Source organism: Oryza sativa, chromosome 1 (assembly GCF_034140825.1).
Source record: "Oryza sativa Japonica Group chromosome 1, ASM3414082v1".
NCBI classification, from domain to species: domain Eukaryota; kingdom Viridiplantae; phylum Streptophyta; class Magnoliopsida; order Poales; family Poaceae; genus Oryza; species Oryza sativa.
In genome coordinates this window covers 7,015,115-7,034,865 of record NC_089035.1, presented here as the reverse complement: position 1 = coordinate 7,034,865, position 19,751 = coordinate 7,015,115, and the positions used below count along the sequence as shown (strand labels likewise).

The window sequence follows — 19,751 nt, the reverse complement described above, 5'->3', positions numbered from 1 at the left end:
GTGCTCACCACTTCACCATCGGTTAAATAATGCGTACGGCTTGGTGAAATACCCTTGGGAAGTTTCGAAATTACGTTCAGGTCCAAATCCATCGGGTTAAACTGAACCATAATTATGATTTGAGATATAAGTCATTCCTAATTTCGTTCCCAAAATTTATCTACCTCTAATTTCAACATTATACTCCCTCCATTTTTTAATAGATGAAGCCGTTGATTTTTTTCTCACATATTTGACCATTCGTCTTATTTAAAAATTTTATGCAAATGTATAAGATATAAATCACACTTAAAGTACTATGAGTGATAAAACAACTCATAACAAAATAAATTATAATTACGTAAATGTTTTGAATAAGACGAATGGTCAAACATGTGAGAAAAAGTCTAACGGTGTTATCTATTTAAAAAATGGAGGTAGTATGTCGTTGTCGTCAAGAAATTATTGGCACGACAGCGTTAATTTTACTATCATGCTGCACGTTTTAATTTTAGTTTGGCAAGAGGATTAGACAAGTGTTCGGACGAGTGACTGGGTGAGGACAAAAAAAGATCTAGGTTGCGGGGAAGGCGCAAGCACAAAGACGAGGTGGCCACACGTTGAAGCAACCTCATCCCCGCCGGCGCCACGCGCCACGTGGCCGCAGCGGGCCGCCTCGTCGGCGTCCTCCTCGTCGTCGCTTTGCTTTAGCTTTTTGGGGTCGCCCTCCTCTCTCTGCCTCCCCCAAACCAACCCCTCGCTGTCCCAGATGGAGCGTGAGCAAAACCGAGGATATTTTCGTTGTCACCGTCCGGAAATATCTCCGCACGGTAACAACAGGTAGTAACTCGATCAACCTCGTCGTCGTCGTCGACGGTAACTACTAACTCGCTGGAAATCGATCTCTCAAGGCGGGCGCGCGCGGCAGCCAAATCGCAGAGGAGTGGAGTACGTGTGTTTCAGGTAAATCAGCCGTGCGAATGCCTCCCGTGCGCGCGATGCGAGCGATCGTGCTTGCTGCTGCGTGCACGGAATGCTTGGCACGCACACGCAACTGAGCTGACCCGGACGGGTCAGTGGCCCCCGCGTGTCGAGTGTTGACGCGTAGGAGGTGTGGTCATTACTGGTGGAACAGTTGAACGTACAGGTGATTTGTCTGGCCGTATGTAAGCTGAGGAATTCTTTATGCGTGCACTCAACCGCTTGCTAGTGTAGTAGCACTCTCTGACTGCTGGATAATGACGACGAGGGGAGAGCCAGGGCCAAGGAGTGTTTGAGAACGAGAGCCGTGTGTCATTCGTGTCGACCGTGGCGTGCGTGCGTGTTAGTACTAAATTCTCAGCAGTTTCTTTTCCTTCCCGTATTGCTACTACAACAAGTTACGTTATGTAGGAGTACAACTTGACTGGCTAGTAGAATTCTCGATGCATGCATCAGTAGAAACTACTCTCTCTATTTATACTAAATAAGTTTAATTTTAGCTTAACAGTGACTTACTAGCTAAAACTACACTTAACGACCGAGGAAGTACTCTACTAGTAGTGTAGTAGTATACTAGTAGTAGTAGTAGTACTAGAAAGAAAAAGAAAGAATCACTGGCTCGCTGCTGCTTATTAGTGCCGTCCTGACAGGTGATTAGAAACAACAGCACACGGTGGGCCCAATTAAAGTCAGCCCAGTGACGACGTTGCTTATTGGACTTTCTCTGAGGCCCACTTGGCCCATACAATCAACAGTTTAGGCTGAGTTTGCGAGAGCGAGTTCCCAACACTCCCCTCTCATTTTCCATACGCACGCTTTGCAAACTATTAAATGGTGTGTTTTTATAAAAAGTTTTTATACGAAAGTTGCTTAAAAAATCATATTGATCCACTTCTTTAAAAAAAAATAGCAAATAATTAATTAATCATGCACTAATAGACCGTTCGTTTTCCGTGCGAACAGTTTGGGTTGGGAACCCTGTGTTCCGAACACAGCCTAAACCTGCCTGTCGTCTACTGCAAGCTTACTCAGAACTTCCAAGGCCAATTTGGCATAGCTCCAGCCTACTAAAGATAGAGTCCATCCAAACGGTTTCAGTTCCATCTAAAATAAGAACGAAGCTAGATGGAGCGCTCTCATAAAATAAACTAGAGAGGTAGAGTTGGATTTAGGCTGCTTCACAACTCCACTCCAGACTCAACTCTTAAAGCTAAATTCAAAAATTGAAACTCTGCCAAACAGACCATCAAGTCTCCAACTCTTCCTACGCTGCGTCGTCCAGCCCCATCTTTTCGCTTATGCTTATACTTATCAGTTAAAATTTGAATTTGCAATCTTAAATTTGGAGTTGATTTTAGGGTTTTTTTCATTGAAGTTTATTTTTCAGCCTATACTTCTGAATCGCTAAGAACACATATATAAAAGTTTTATTTATAAATTATTTTTTATTTGCAAATACTTCTATGCCGTTTCGCTTATTAGCCGACGATACGATTGGGCCGGTCGTTTGTCGCTCACTTGGTCCAAGGGGTTCAAAATCATCACCAAACTTCCAGCGACAGACAGGTAAACCGGTGCAGCCGTGCAGGGGCGAGCGTGCCGCCCCAGCAGAAGCCGCGCGCTGGCACAAGCCACCGCAGACGAGTATACGACAAGGATGGGAGCCCCAGCCGCGACGCCGGCCCGGTCGGCTGCTGCTGCTTCCGCCCTCTCCCATGTCGACGACGGCGAGAACAACGGCAGTCGCGAGAGTCGTCGAGTAGTGTGGACCGCAGCAGCTGCTGGCGTCCGCCGCGGCATGCGCGCCTATACGTACTTGCTGCACCTACTCGTACAAGTACGCAGGATGGCAGTGTCCGCTCCCGCGACATCGACGCAGCGAGAGCCCATGCGGCGCGGAGCCCGACGAGGTCCGGTTTGGTTCACTGGCGCTGGCTTTGTTGTTTTTTTTTTTTGCCTCGGTCGCCGTTCTGCCCGAATTGCCCGCAGGAAGATGCCAAGCTCTCCCTGCCAGGCAACACAGAATGTGAGCATTCACTCCGATCTGTTTGTCATTATCCTCTCTCTCTCTCTCTCTCTCTCTCTCTCTCTCTCTCTCTCTCTCTTCGCTGTTCGGGGGATCGGCAACTTGGCGTAGAATCAGATTCTGCTGTCGATCGACCGCTTCCTACTCGGATTGCAGGAACATTGAACTGGAATTAATTTGGTAGTACTTTTTAATTAACCAGTTTTTTTGAAAAAAAAAATTGTCCGCTTAATTTCTCACCAACACTTTCATCCCAAGTTCAACTCAAATCAGCAAAAAAATACATCAATTTCACAACAAAATAAAAGGTACAGTAACATTAATCATGCTTCAGCTTTGTAAAATTACGATCACACCCGATTGGAAAGGGGAAAAAAAGACACTCGTAGCTTTTTTGTTCACACGTGCTTGGTTAGCCATTTGATCGTCAGCGGTAAAGTAGTTAGATAGTGTCGGTCTGACAAGCCCAACTTCCATATATCCCTGCCTCAGCTAAAAGAGTCGTCAGAGCATAATTCATGAGCTTTCCCTGACGCCTCAGCTAAAAGATTCATCAGTACACCCATGATGCTATGTTTTTCGTTATTTTCCCGAATACATGACTTTTTTTAAGAGGCCCTGTTAGAATCCAATTTTTGGAAATGCTATACATCAGTCAGTGATGATGGACAGAATCACGTGAATTCTGACCTTTGATTTGCTCTATAATTCGTGTCTCGACGGATCTACAGAAGGTGGAAAGTCGACAAATCTACAGAAGGTGGGAAGTGTTCCCACCTTACTTTTTTTGGAAGCGTAAAAGGATAGCACATCAATATATTAGAAAGAAAGAGTTCTTTTTATTACACGACGCAATCGTCCAGACAAGCCTATGCCCAGGGGAAGAAAAAAGAAAAGAAAAACAAAGTCGTAGCTAGATGAAAGAAGGGAAAGAACTACTCCAAACAGCGAGAGGGTGGAGGTGTTCCCACCTTACAGAGATTGATGGTGCGGTGTTAGCACAATGACACCACCTTAGCCATGGGATAATAGGAGATCGGTGGGCCAGTTTGAATGACGAGGAAAGCTTGTCGTTGGAGCGTTAGGAGCTAGTGGAAAGAGGCAATGAATGCAATGGTATGATGTTAAAGACGAAGGACACTTGAGCTAGAGAAGATAGAGGAGGATAGCGATAAGGAGGTTACAAGGAGGGGGACCTTCCAATCTCAACTGTGTGATTGGTAAGTTCAGGAAAGTAGATTGAAATGAGCTCAGATTATACAACATATCGCACAAGAAACAGATCTGCTAAAATCTCATAAGACTATTCCCAGCAATTCACCAATCAAACCATTAAACATAACAAAAAGAAAAAAGCAACACACCGGTGATCCTAAAGCCATTTTTTACCTGACCAAAAACGCAGGGTGACGGAGCGGTGGGCTCTCGAGTCAAGTGTCGCCGGAGCCGGGAGAAACCTCCGCCCTCCCGAAGATCGCCAGAAATGGTCACTGCCACCCTCCGCGACGGAAGATAGACGATGGGAAGGAGAGTTCGTCGTGGATGCGAGATGGGAGATGGAGATGGGAGATCGCCTCCCCCGGCAATGGTGGAGCGGGGAGTTGTGGGGGTGGCGGCGCGGCGCGAGCACGAGTATTCCGTGGGTGGGGTGATGAGGTGGCGCGGCGCTTACGCAAGGGTGGTGCGGGTTTTGGTTTTGGAGTTGGTTCGTCTCATCGATTCACTTTCACAGAGTTTCAGTGAGTCTGCGACGACACCAAGGTTAGCGACGTTTTCAAAGCCACAATGACTCCTAGATACCAATACAAAGAAAAAAAACTATAATAATATTCCTTTATCAAATCTCAACTTAACTATTTCTCACTTTATCTACTTATAATATAATTATTCTCTAATTTCACAAATTCTGATGTAATGATTGCTTTACAAATGAACTTACTGTGAACTTATTGTGAGATAAATGGAAAGAGCTTTAAAAATAAACTTATTGTGAGATAAATGGAAAGAGCTAAAAGTGAACTTATTGTGGGACCGAGGAAGTAAGTTTCATTGGTTAACATGTTTCTCTAAGTGTTAAATGATACCATTTTTTATATGAAAATATTCTATATCAAAGTTACTTAAAATATAAATTTATGTTTCAATTTTAAATAATTAAAACTTATTTAAACATCTGACGGTATGTCGAACAGGGCAAGCCGTCAGAGAAACACCAACCAGATGCAAATGCAACCAAATCAAACATTATACGCAACATGAAATAGAACGGTCTCTGCATTCGGTGGCACAACGTTGCAACGTGTTGCAGCAAACTCTTTTGAATTCGATAGTTTAACACACACAACAACAGATGAAATTCAACGTAGCACGCATGGTAAATTCGACATGAAGAAAAGTAACAGAGTACGGCAATATCCAAACTGGAAATCCTTATAAGAGAGATAGCAACGACTGGCTCGATCGTCTTCATGAGCTTCATGGAATAAAATGCTTGGTTTCATGATGAGTTTGTCCAAGAGGGCATCAACTCATGACAATCTGACGTCAATTACCTGAAATTACAAGAACGAATATTTTTAGAAAACGATGATTTCAACCATAAGCAGGTTTTATGAAACATAACATGTCATCACAAGTTCACCTTTAGTATCCAACTTGTTTTCCAGAAACAATTCACTTTATGTCTTCGAAGATGGATAGATTGGCACCATTCAAATAGAGATATGGTGTGAAATCATCTTGAAGAGGTGGAACATCTCCTTCATACCGTGGCACCACCAGCTCATTGGAGGGAGTCATGGAGGTATGTGCTTCAAAAAGATATCAACAAATCAACAGCTAAACTACTATGTAAGTAAAAGATGAAATAAGTAAACTATACGAACCGAAAGAAAGATCAAAGCTATGAAGCTCTTTCAACGATACTGGACTATTGTGTGTAAAAATCAAGATCTTGTTCCCGATATCCCTTGCATAAAGGGAGTTCTGAAGAATATGCCGTTGCTTTACATGGCATATTAATAGTGGGACTCAAACTCCCTCCAGAAAGCTCTTTTTTCATCACCACATAGTTCAATACATCAATATGATTTAGTAATTCTTCTGCTTGATCATTTAATAAAGCTAAGTTTGTTAGGTGCGTCGCATAATCCCTTGAGTAAATGAACTGGTTGTTTGGATCAAATTGGATTAAAGGGAGCTCCATCTGCAAAGCATCAGTTGTGGACAAAGCAGAGAGATTGCCATTTGAAATGCCATGGTTGGCAAAGATAGAGGCTGCAAAAGATGGCATGGTCTTATCATTAGAGTTAGTCACAAAGTGATACAAAGTCAATACCAAAAGCTTATGTGAACTTCTCAGAGTAGTTTAGGGGATAGCTCACCTGATGGAAATATGTCATTGTTGGTTGTTTTCAACACAGGAAGTGAAATCTCATATTCTGCTGCAACTTCTATTCGGTTTCTTTGATCTTCTATGGAGTCATAATCTTTTGATGCAAGTCTCCTATCAAGTATATTACTGATGGAAGCATATGAAAACTGGGGTGCAGAATACATACTAGTAGTATCTTCTAGTTGATTATTGGTTAGCTTCTCCCTAACACTGGGGTCAACAGACCCATATTGATCTTCATTCAAAGCATCGTTGCATACATTAGCAGGATATAAAAGCCAACGATTGTTCTTGCATTTCTTTATTCGAGTGTTCCAGTAGTTCTTTATTTCATTATCAGTACGCCCTGGCAATTGAGAACATGTGGTCAAGTTAATAACAATGATAATGGATAGAACAATGCATATAACAGTAACAATGTTCTAAAACAACAACTAAGATAGTTATATGCATAAAGCTAGACCCCAAGTTTCACTTTAACTTAGCTTGTCCCACGGCTCCTTATTTTCAGTAGAACTAAACTAGGCCGATGAATGCAAGTGCAATGAAAAGATACTAGCAGTTTAGTTTAAATAGCAACCCCTAAGCTATACAAGCAAAAATAGGCTACATTTCTAAGATAATTTCAAGGATGGGACTTTGACAATATTTATATATGCTTATTAGGGTTGATTTGATTTGTGATGATAATCATATTTTAGGATAAACTGGTAATGCAAAAACTACCAAATATTAATTGAAATAAATGAAATGGATAACATTCGTTTAGTTAAAGAAAATAACTTCACCAACAGTTGAACTACAAATATTAATAATACCCATACCTCCATGTGAAGGTTGCAAAACATACTTGTAATGCAATTGGAAAAAAAAACTACCCAACTTTAAATTAAATAACTTTACCAATGGATGAACTACAAATATTAATATCCCCCGCACCTCCCCTCCATGTAAAGGTCACCAAACATACTTGTGATGCAAAAACTATTAAAGAACAACACTTTTATAAACGGTTTCAAGAGATATATATTCTGAGAGCAAAAGAAAAAACAATGAACTACAAGGTGAACTTATATCGGCAGCCATCCAAGACCACTTATTCCCTATTTTGCGATGAAGATTAATAATTTTATTCTCTTCTTCCTTGCTGAAAGCCCCCTTCTTTAGGTTAGGTCTCAGATGGTTCATCCACTAGAGACGGCAACTCTTGCCACACCTCAAGAGGCCAGTGTTCTTCTGCACAAGCTTCCAATTCCTTTCACCATGCTTCTTAATGTACTTCTCTAAGATGGAGTTCTCCCATGATGTCCATGGGCCTTTCTTCAGCAGCGGGGCTACGGTGCCCCTTCTGCAATCTTTATCTTTATCAACAAATGACTCGTCATCGCTATTGCTCATATACCAGTGCGCCTTGTCAGAATCAGGATCGCTGCCGCTCCTGTGCATCCTATCACGAACACAAGTTGAACTATCAAGAATAAAACAAGAAATATGTGCACATGAAAATTTTAGGTCAGTGGCCACGGCTTTATACACATATAGAACTTTTACAAAAAATCGCACCATATAAGAATCTTGATAATATACATATAATGCACTTACTTTCTAGAATCAAGAAATGGAGTGACGCCTCCTTATAAAAAAAAAATAATCAGGAGATACACTCACAGTTCCAAATTGACGACAATGGTCTGGACATCCAACAATATTAATTCTGAGCAGGGGTTTACTCGGGTCGGGTGATGTATAGACCGTTCTTTGTGTGTTTTACGGTGCAAGCTAGTAATCCCTTCCTGCACACAATCCTCTCATTAGGTGATGTGGATGTAAAGAATGTTGTTGGCAATTTAATCTTCCACAAAGAAAGTATCCAGCACACCACTAAAAGCTTATAGGTGTTGGAAAATAAAGAACATTTGTACTAGTGTGTAACATATTGAGGGAAGCGCTTGCAACGGCGGATCTGCTATTGGTGCCGTGGGAGCTTGAGCCCTCACTATCGACACTAGGACTATGAAAGCTCCCACTGAACCGCTCTAAATTTAATTACTACCTCTACCTCTGTTTTAGGTTATAAGACATTTTGACTTTGGTCAAAGTCAAACTGATTCAAATTTAACTAAGTTTGTAGAAAAAAAATAACATTTTTAATCCAAGACAAATTTATTATGAAAATATATACAATTATTGATTTAATGAAACTAATTTGGTATTATAAATATTACTATATTTATCTATAAACTTAGTTAAAATTAAAGTAGTTTGACTTTGATCAAAGTTAAAACATATTAACCTGGAACGGAGGGAATACCTTTCATGCTATTTATTTATGAATCCGCACCTGCGTGCAAATGTACACATGGCTACAAGCTCCGCGGTCACCGCAGGCCACCATCCCCGCGGACGCGTGAGCGATGACCGCGCATGCCGCCAACGCCTCGACGCGCGCCGTCGCCCGTCGCAGAGATCGACCTGCATGCAGTGCAGGAAGCCAGCCACCGCACAGGCAGCTTTTTAGACCACAAAGCTAAAGCTAGCGGCAGAGCTCAAAGCCGCCCTAGCTTTCAGCCAATCTAGCTACTCGGTGTACGTACACGTCTCAGCTACTATATATACAGTACTACGTACGTATACCTACATCTCCGATCTGCAGCTACGTCGCGTCGGGATCGGTCCCGGCTAGACTGTGAAACGCGCGTACGTACGTCGGCGGCGGCGTCGATCTGATCCGCCTACTCGCGCGCACCCGTCGATCGGTCCCGACACGATGCACTCTCGCTGCATCGTGGATATATTCTCACTAGTACTCACATACTGTATCACGGATCAAAATTTGAGTTTATTCCAGTTCAATGATTTACCATTAATTTCGTTTCCCTTTGTTAATTATATGTCACTGACTTTGTTATTTTTTTCTACAATATTTTATTAGGGATGGATACTTTTTAAAAAATGCCTAAAAATGCTTTTCAAGGCTTATAAGAGGTTATAATTGATTGGCTTACTAGAAGTTTCAAAAAATAATATGAAAATTTTTATGTATCCTCCTTGCATAATATACAAAAGTGTGTGTAAATTTCAAGATTTCCATTTTGCACATATTAATTTTCAAAAAATAATTTATGTTTTATATGCCAATAGAATAATTTATGTGTTATATGCCAATAGAATCACCTGCCATATATTTTTTTTTCTGATGCGGCTATCTTTTGTGTACTCTCTCGGTAAAAAAAAAACAATATGTGACCCCTCCTAGTACAATGAATCTAGATCAGACTCGTTGTACTAGGAGGGGTCGCATCCCTCTAGATTGGGTTTTTTTTTTACGGATGGAGTATGCGATTTCTCTTTCATATTCTACATAATAAAAGTGTTTCATAAAAAAACATGAAAGAAATAAAATACACATACAAACTTCTATATTTTGTAGGAAGGCTAAGTACAAAAAACTTATATTTTTCTGAAACTTCCATGGGGTTAAACAATTGTCAACTCTGGTATGACATGAAAGGTTTTTTTTGAAAAGTATCCACCTTAATAGCATAATGTAAAAAAGGATAAAATCAGTGGCATATTATAGAGCCATAGAGGAGATAAAGTCGATAGCAAATCGTTGAAGTAGAGTAAACTCAGTGACATAAAATAAATTCGATATGATATCGTGTTTACACCCATCACCGACGACTTGTCATCTTTAATTAAGAAGCTAAGGTGGTGTTTGGATACAGGGACTAATTCACATCGGATGTTTAGGCACTAATTTGAAATATTAAATATAGACTAATAATAAAACTAATTGTATAAATGAGAATTAATTTGCGAGACAAATTTTTAAGCCTAATTAATCCATAATTAGCACATGTTTACTTAGCATCACGTAGTTTAATCATGGATTAATTAGGCTCAATAGATTCGTCTCGCGAATTAGTCCAGAGTTATGGAATGGGTTTTATCATTAGTCTATATTTAATACTCTAAATTAATGTTCAAACATTCGATATGATAGTCCCTGCATCCAAAGAGGGCCTAAATTTACGGTGCGACACATCTCATCTGTAACTGTTCTACCCAATTGCAAAGCTCGACCAATGAGCTGGTGACCACATAACCAGCCACAGGTAGAGTAGATCGATCGTTATAAACGACCGTCAGGAAAAAAAAAACATAATTAAGAATCTACAGAGAGAAGAGGAGATCGATCGAAGAAACTCAACAACGCTACTATGACAAGGTTACAGGCTTACAGCGTCGCGCACTGTAGAGGCCGGGCAGGGGGCGTACGTGTACACATGCATGACATGACTGCCTGCCCGCCACTACAAACAATGTCTCGCAATCTCTCAAAGAACGTGGCGCCACTGTACGCAGTACATCACCCCCCAGCAAAATGTACAATCCGACTGTTCACGCTCACCATATATATGCACCGTACGTACGTATAGTACGCGTATCTAGCTCGTGTATATGTTCAATTGAACCTTTAGCTAATTAATGGATCCTAATCTCGAGAGAATGCATGGCCTCACATGCATGTATATATCTCATGTTATATATTTGAATAGTAGCTAGAAATCCCTTTAAAGATAGTTAGAAAACAAGAACACATGAGACTATCGATAGATCATGCTCATATATTTAGAGTAATATTTTTTTTACAACTTATAGAAGGGTAAATTTGAACTTATATGTTTATAGAGTGATACGTTACACATTAATCTATGCATGATACAAAGAGAAACGAGGAGACATTAATTAATTCTCTCGATAGGGAGGGATTAAGAGAGTATTAATAGTACACCTGCTTTTTATACTGTGTTCATTGTTGGCTTTTAATTCGTACTACGTACTACCACCAATCTCCAATACACCGTACGTGTTTTGATCTGCAAATTCTGCAGCAAACAGTTGAGGCCACTACCTCTCGAGGTGATCGATCGATCGATCGCCTTTTAGGCTGACTAAAAGCGATCTTTCCAAAGCAGAAAACGTGGAGATTAGCCTCCGAGTCAAAAGGGAACACAGGTACTAGCAGCTGCTTTTTTTCTCTTGACTTAGAAGTGAGAGAACACTTTGTGTTATCAACAAAAAGTTCCTTTTTGAAATTAAGATCATTAAACAAAGTTTCCTTTTGAAATATTATCATTAAACAAAGTTTTCTTACATTAACCTCAAGAGCATTGTCAAACTACCATAGCAGGCAGCCACAGGACAAGACAGCGTGCTTGAATTCTGCTTCGAGAAATAGTGAAAAAGCTATTGCTAGCTAGCACACCGTTGGTCACTCACTTGAATTGTGTACCTCGAGCTGATTTGATTTGATTTGCAATGCTGAAAATAGGGACATTTGAATGGTCAGGCTTCATCTGAAATGGCAAATGTGTCATAGTCCGTAGGCGCGCATGTATGCTTCTAGCAAGACAACATGCAGTGTCATGTCACCGAGTTAATTCGTTTGGAACATGGTCAGTAGGAAAATAATACTATTAGTGTTAGGTGTAATTTAAACCATATATGCACACAAGTACAACTCAGTGCTGCCAAGACAATGTAGAAAAGTAGTTAATTAGCTTCCCAAATGTCATTGTGAATAATATGGAGTACCCCCACACGCAAAGCTAGTACTGCAAAGGCATGTCATGGCATGGCATTCAGGTCGCTTGGCTGGTGTCCCTTGTAATAGTATCGCTAAAGTCCTAAGCAGAAAGCAACAAGTTCGACTTTGGTGCAGTGACATATCCTGTCCTTAATTAATCAATTAATTGAAACACCGCCCCACAAACCTAATCCCACAGCCATTTAACTAAACTTAATTCCCTCGAGCAAACAGGGCACATCCAATCCAAGAGCATGATCTGGACAATGCGCCAAGGCCACCCACCTTTTCCCAAGTTCAAACGCAAATAGACCTAGAGTATATTTGCATCCTATAGTTAGCCTCAACCTTTTCCACACACTCTTCTGAATGTCCTTGGAGAAAGATGCACAGCACCTGCTCCAAGGTGAAATTCCAACGTCTTACTACTACTAATACTCCTAGCTATACTTAAGTAAACTCAAATCATGTACTAGTACACGTACTCCTACTTGTACTTGTACTGGAGCACTACTAGTATACAAGTTGTACTAGTAGTTGTACCTTTGCTTGTGTTAGACTGAACACACCTGGTGATTTGATTTGGAAACCTGGATTTGTAGGTGAGAGAGGTGAAAGGCTATGCAGGAGGAGAGAGATAGTAGAGAGCAGAGCAGAGCAGCAAATGCAAAGGCTCAAATCCCAAGCTAGTGATGTGAGCATAGAAAGGCATACTCTATTGCCATCTTCCATTCCCTTTTCCCTTTGACCTGTTGTGCCGGCAAAGGCATCTGTTCTTTTGAGGAGATTGATGTAATGATACTTCATGTATTACCAGTACAAGTACTGCCTCCAATACATGTACTCCCTCCGTCCTATAATATAAGGGATTTTGAGTTTTTATTTGTACGGTTTGACTACTCGTCTTGTTTAAAAAAATTTGGAATTATTATTTATTTATTTTTGACTTTGTTATCTAAAGTATTTTACACATAACTTTTTGTTTTTTATATTTGCATAAATTTTTTGAATAAGATTAGTGGTCAAACACTATAAGCAAAAATTTAAAATCCTTTATATTATAGGACGGAGGGAGTACAAGTAATGCTCAAAGGAGAATTTATAGTGTCCCGTTTGAAATTTGACCGGGCATGGTTGTCTCTAGATGGATGAATAATGAGCTTGTGATGATATCCTGGGCTGTTTGTTTGGCAGTACATATGTCTCTCTCTTTTTCAGCAGAGCTAGAGTATAAAGTGAGGGTATAGTTGCTTTTTACTCCAATTTAAGTGCCATTTTGACTTGTAGCCGCTTGTCAATATGCATCTGAACTTACCTCAAGTCACTTGAGTTTTGTATTATGCAAACGGAAGACCCTAGCTAGTTTATGATTAAGAGGAAAATGGAGCATGTATGTAACCATATGGTGAACCATGTTACTCTGATGATAAATTACTCTTTTCTCCTGAAAAGGTGCACACTGATCAATTTTCAAATTTAAACTGATCAAAATTCCACCCAATAACTGCCGACACAAATAGGAACAGTACTAGCTCGTATGCATACAATCATGATTTCCAAATGATTGATCCCAAAGTTCAAACGCAGCACAGCTTCTCTCTGGCTACCAAACAAACCACACCTCACTCTCTGGTCAATCCAAATCCCCTTCCAAATCAGATTCTTCCAGTCTTCAAAAAAGAAAAAGAAAAAACTAGCGTGATAAGTCAAAGGTTGGTCAGAACCAAGAACAGTGCAGGTACATCACACACACACACACACACACACACCGCTAGAGGCCAGTGTCCACGGTCCAGTGCATGCATGCATGCCCAAGTGTAATTAATTAAGCTCAAATTAACCCAACTGATCGACCATTATACATGAGAGGCAATTAAATCAACACAAGAGGAGATTAATTAAACTCTGAGAAAGATTAAGTAATGAACACACATGATTACTGCAAGATGGAGTAGTACTCTGGCTAATCTCAGTGATTAATCATCCTGGGACTGAGCTAATTAATTAAACACGGTGATTTTTTTCTCTCTTTTTATTAAGGCTAATAAGCTAGCTAGTAGCTAGCCGCCATGGAGGACGACCCAGATGTCGGAGAAGGCCTGGAGGATGACGGGGTGGTGGCGCGGCGCGTTCAGGGAGAGGTACGACCGGAGCAGCCGCTCCAGCTCCGCCGCGCCGAACAGCTGCCGCCCGACGACCATCTCCACCATGGACGACCGGAAGTCGGCGTACGGGTCCCGCGACCGCTTCACCACGGCGAACCCGCGCCGGACCTGCTCCTCCGCCGCCGACACCACGGGGCGGAACCCGTCCCTGACGCCGCACGTGTCAACGCAGCTGCTCGCCCTCGCCGCGCGGCGCTTGCGCCTTATCTGGTGCCTCGTCGTCGGAGGAGGAGGAGGCGGCGGCGGCGGCGCCGCCTTGGACGATGCGGTGGAGGGGGACTTCTTCTTGGGCTTGTTCCTCTTCTTCTTCTTGGTGTAGAACTCGGAGGAGTCGGAGGAGAAGCTTCGTGAGGAGGAGAAGAATGCCTCGGTTTCCCCCTTCTTGGCGCCGCCGCCGCCGCCGGCAACGACGCGGCCGCCGCGGTCGTCGGCGTCGCTGCTGAAGACGTCGTCGCCGTCGGTGTCGGCGTCGTCGGACGTTGTGAAGCCGTAGGGGTTGGAGAGCAGCCTCCTGGCCTTGTCACTCTTCCCGCAGCCGCCGCCGCCGCCGAGGCTGCCATGGCGGCGGTGGTGGTGGTAGTGGAAGCCCTGAACGTCGCGAGCAGCAGCGGTGGTCATCTCCTTCTCCTTGGCCGCCGCCGCCGCCGCCGCCGCATCCTCCTTCTTCGGCGACGCGTCGACGGAGAACCTCGACGGTGGCAGCGGAGTGCCGCCGCCGCGGCGGTGGAGGCGGTCCAGCGCGGTGGAGAACGACTCGGTGCGGCCGACGAGCGCGGTGGCCGCCGCGTCGCTGTAGTCGCGGCGGGACGACGCCAAGAACGACTCCCTGCCGCAGTAGTCGACCGCCGCCGCCGCGTCCGCGGCGAGCAGCGCCCTGCTGGACGAGCACGCGGACGCCGTCACCACCCCACCCGCCGCCGCCGCCGCCGACGACGATGACGAGGACGTCGACGCGGTGGCGTGGTTGTTGCACGTCGACCGGAGCAGCGCGCCCGGCCGGAACATCCTCGCCAGCCTGTCCCGCAGCCGGCTGCTGCTCCTCCCACCACCACCACCACCACCACGATGATCCATCGCCATTGGCAGCTACCACCAGTAGCTCAGCCAGTCGCACGGCGAGAGGTGGTAGCAGCGGCGGCGAGGCAGTGGCGTTATATATAGCGGGAGACGCCGCGATTTTGAAACGGGGAGGGGGAGGTGTGTACGCGTACGCGCACTGGCTGGGCCGCAGGCAGGCAAGGGGACGTGCGGGGAAAAGGCGGGTCACGTGCTAGCTAGGTGACATTCAACCATTGAGTACGCGTTTGGAGCGGGTACAATAAGATGACATAAACGGGCTATACAAGTTACCACATCAGATTTATGTTTGTGTGGAGGAGAGATAGCAAAAACGGGCTACGGATTTATAGCTAGCTGTAACACGAGGTCCAATAAACCATGTTAATGATGCAGTATATTTCTACAGCTAACTATTATATGAGTGAGCTATTAGATTGACTATAGATGATGATTTAAATTTTGGAGCTAGTAGTGGGCTATATTATTAAACTTGCTCTTAGGAGAGTTTATGTTAGCTGCAGTTTCTTTCAAAATCATAAGATTTTGTAAATAGTTCAGTTTTAACTTTCGTTCAAATTCTAAAAAGATGTGGTTATAGAATCTAGAAAATGAATTAAAATCTAGAAACTAAGAAACCAATCGAGCTTTCTTCAATTATCAGAAGCTGGCTACTCCCTCCATTTTATAATACTATCTCCGTTCTAAAATAAGTGCAGCCGTGGATATCCATACCCAACGTTTGACCGTCCGTCTTATTTAAAAATTTTGTGAAAAAATTAAAAATATTTAGTTACACATAAAGTACTATTCATGTTTTATCATCTAACAACAATAAAAATACTAATCATAAAAATTTTCAAATAAGACGTAACGTTGAACGTGAATAGTACAAAACTACACTTATTTTGGGACGGAGGGATTATAAGGCACAATTATTTTTTCAGATGTCGGTGATATGGGCCCGGGGGTATGCTAAGTATGGGGGAGTCACCTTCCCATCAAGCCACGCGGCCCTACAGCCTGGCTCTCCCCCCACATCTCGGGCGACGCAGAGGCAACCAAGGGGCCTCGGGGTGCTACGTCACGCCCCTCGGGCCCTCGCGCTGCCTCGCCCCGAGGCCCTCGCCCAACCGCTACGTGGCGAGGGGAGCGAGTGGGACGGAGACTCAGGCTGAGCTGCCATCAATGCGCGGCGCCCCAACCGTCCCTCACTGCATCTAATGCGACAAGGGCGTACGTGCGGCACTGCATGATTGACCCACGTCAATCAGGCGGGACCAAACTGTGACCGGCCTGTCGCCGGTCACGTCTGATTGGACGGGCGGTGATACCCCCACGTTCCACCCTGTACCCGGCGGAGTAGGGGTAGGTATGCCCCGTCCCATCGAATCATCATCTAAAGCCCCCTCCACGTGAGAAGGACTGCCACAAGTCTCCATTCATTTAAGAGGGAATGACAAGGGTGTCCCCCGTGTCGGCGGGGGGCGGCGCTGGGCCCCACTCGAGGACGGACGGCTGCTTAGCTTCCAGGCGAAGGCACGAATCGTGATCCGGTCTAAGCGGAGTGGGTCCCCCTCCCGTGGAGGAGTAGGTAGAGGCGGTGCGTGTGGTATCCCCTTAGACTATAAAAGGAGGACTTTGCCCGCCGAGAAAAAGGATGACGCTCAGTGAGCCTAAACCCTAGAGGAAGAAGAGCGAGTGTGCTCCTTGGTGTTTAGGAACCTTTGTAACACTCAATCATAAATCCCACGCACAGGAGTAGGGTATTACGCTCCAAGCGGCCCGAACCTGTATAATCTTGGCTCCCATGCGCGGTCTCGGAGAACTCGAAGCGGATACTCGATCTCGATCAGCGTGCCCTTTCCCCCGGCCGAACTCACAAAAGGGGATCTCTCGATCACCCGCTAGAGAGGCTCATTTCTCGACAAGATGTTTCATAATATAAGGACTGCATGTATGCATGCAATTAATTAGCACCTCCTCTCCACTAAACTATTCTTTTTCTAAATCCTTCACCGTAGAGATCTTTAATTCTATTATATGTATTATATTTATTAGGGTGATCCAAACTAAAAGATGATAATAATTGTTTTTTAATTTTTAGGTTAAAGGTGGTTGTATCTTATATTTTGAAATGGAGGTAGTACTAAATACTACCTCCGTTCTAGAACGACCACATTTTTGCATTGTTTATGTTCAATGTTTGACCATTTATCTTATTTGAAAAAAAATAATGATTATAGTACTTTCTTATTGTTATTAGATGATAAAACATAAATAGTACTTTATGCGTGACTAAATTTTTAACTTTTTAATACTTTTTTAAAATAAGATGGATAGTCAAACATTTAACATAGAAATCCACAACAACATTTAAATTGGGACAGAGGTAGTACCTGCTTCTTAAAATTCTATTTTTAAGCTATTCAAACAAGACGTGAACTTGAACCGTAGCCGTGCATGCATTGTGTACGGATAAGCAGCGAGCAGGTGACACAGCGTAATTTCAGCCTGTGACTCTGCGACTATTAGTAATAGTTTTTGGTTGCATATTAGCGTATGGATTCTCTCGCCCTGACTGAGATTTTCATCACCCTGACAAAAACGGGGCCGTTAATCACAAAGCCATCGATGGATCGATATACTGCACGTGAAGGGGGGCGAGGAGAAGAGGAGACACAGCACGAGGCTGCAGGCGGCAGCAGGGGATTTTTGCATTGCATAACGAAAACACGAGGCTGCACACACACAACGCTACTCTGATCCCCACCATCCTCTCGACGCCCTTCTCTCTGCTTCTCCTTCCGTCCTGCCTCCATCCCTACACACTACAGATCGCTGGCTCGATCGGCTTGCGTCGCAGAGACCAGAAGGGATAAGCTAATTAAGGATAGCCACTGCAACAGATCTGCAACGCGCCGATGCACCATGCATGCGTCTCGCAACCGCGCAGGAGGGCCCCCCGTACGTACGTCTTCTTCGCACCTCCGTCCCATAAAAACGAATTTGATATGTATCCTATTAATATGAATCAAGATAGATGGATATCCAAATTTATATTACTAGGATATGATATATATGTCTTATCCGATAATATGTTGGTTTTTTATGAGAGAAAAAAAAGTAGGACTCTGCATCGTCTATATGGTCCCCCGGCCGTCTTCTTCTTCTTCCTGATCGATCGGTTGATCATCTCATCTAGGTTGCCAGAAATATGTAGGAGTAGGTTTGAGCAGGCAAACAGTGAAGTTTTAAACAGTGAAGTTTTAGGGTAAACACAGCCTCTATAACTAGGAGCATGTTGCTAGTGCTAGCTGGAGGAGCCGTATACTCCACCATTCAATGCATCGTTTGCATCAGGCATACTGGCATAGTAGTACATTCGTGGTAGCTTCCTGCAGCTGCGTCGGGCGTAAATGGAGTACTAGGAGCTATAGCTGCCTTTTGTTCGCAATGCTAGCAGTAGAATCTAACAAAAAGTCTCGATCACATTGCGAGGGAGAGACGGAGAGTACTGTACTATGTTACCTCAGTCACATACCGGAGTGTACTCGCATCACATGGCTGGCAGGCAGGCAAATCGCATGCCTTGATCATGAGTTTCAGTTATTATTAGCAGCATCTTGTTAATTATAGTAGATGTAGGAGTAGCAGTACTAATTAGTTTCAGTAGCATATGCAATGATAGAGGGTGTTTAGATCCAGGGGTGTAAAGTTTTAGCATGTCACATCGGATATTATATAGGGTATCGTATGGGGTATTCGGGCACTAATAAAAAACTAATTACAGAATCCGTCAGTAAACCGCGAGACGGATTTTTTAAGCCTAATTAATCCATCATTAGCAAATGTTTACTGTAGCAACACATTGTCAAATCATGGAGCAATTAGGCTTAAAAGATTCGTCTCGTAAATTAGTCGCAATCTATGCAATTAGTTATTTTTTAAGCCTATATTTAATATTTCTTATAGGTGTTAAACGTTCGATGTGATATGCCGACAAAATTTAAGGTGTGATCTAATTAAACAGGGCCATAGTTGAGGCTTTGTATACGAGTAGGAGGAGGAGAGAGTACAGTAGGAATGAACAGTAGTGGTACAGTACGACGAAGCACACAAAACGATGTGCAGACATGCGTGGTCTCCTCCTCTGATACACATTCCATCCACACCGGTGTGCATGGATCGATCGATCGCCATGAATGCTGCGCTCAGATCCGAAGGAACCGGGGTCAGTATTTTTTATATTGCGTCTCGCGCCGCAGGGTAGGGGGAGAGTACTCTACCCAACGGTGGCATCTTCTTCTCTTCTGTGTGCTACTAGGCAGCTAGCCAATGCAACATTTGAAATGGATGGCCTCATTATTTCGCCTGGCAAAGAGGATGTTTCCAACGCCCTCCCCTCTGCATCCACCACCTTCCCTTTACTCCCTCTGCAGCTTCTGAATTCTGATGCTTTCAGCCAAAGAACGCATCTCACAATCCACAAATACATACTCCTATATATACCCTGCATTTATAAAATCATATACTCCTATTTTTCTAGTACATACT

General features: G+C 43.4%; 1 protein-coding gene and 1 pseudogene across 1 annotated transcript; both read right to left on the bottom strand.

The window, feature by feature from the left end:
- Nucleotides 1-5,530: 5,530 nt before the first annotated feature.
- Nucleotides 5,531-7,826, bottom strand: LOC107277784 (transcription factor GAMYB-like; annotated as a pseudogene).
- A 5,965-nt stretch (nucleotides 7,827-13,791) lies between these two features.
- LOC4326746 (uncharacterized) lies at nucleotides 13,792-15,262 on the bottom strand. The gene has a single exon (XM_015788198.3). It carries the CDS (start codon nucleotides 15,216-15,218, stop codon nucleotides 14,034-14,036), a length of 1,185 nt encoding a protein of 394 aa, XP_015643684.1. The 5' UTR covers nucleotides 15,219-15,262; the 3' UTR covers nucleotides 13,792-14,033.
- Nucleotides 15,263-19,751: the final 4,489 nt, after the last annotated feature.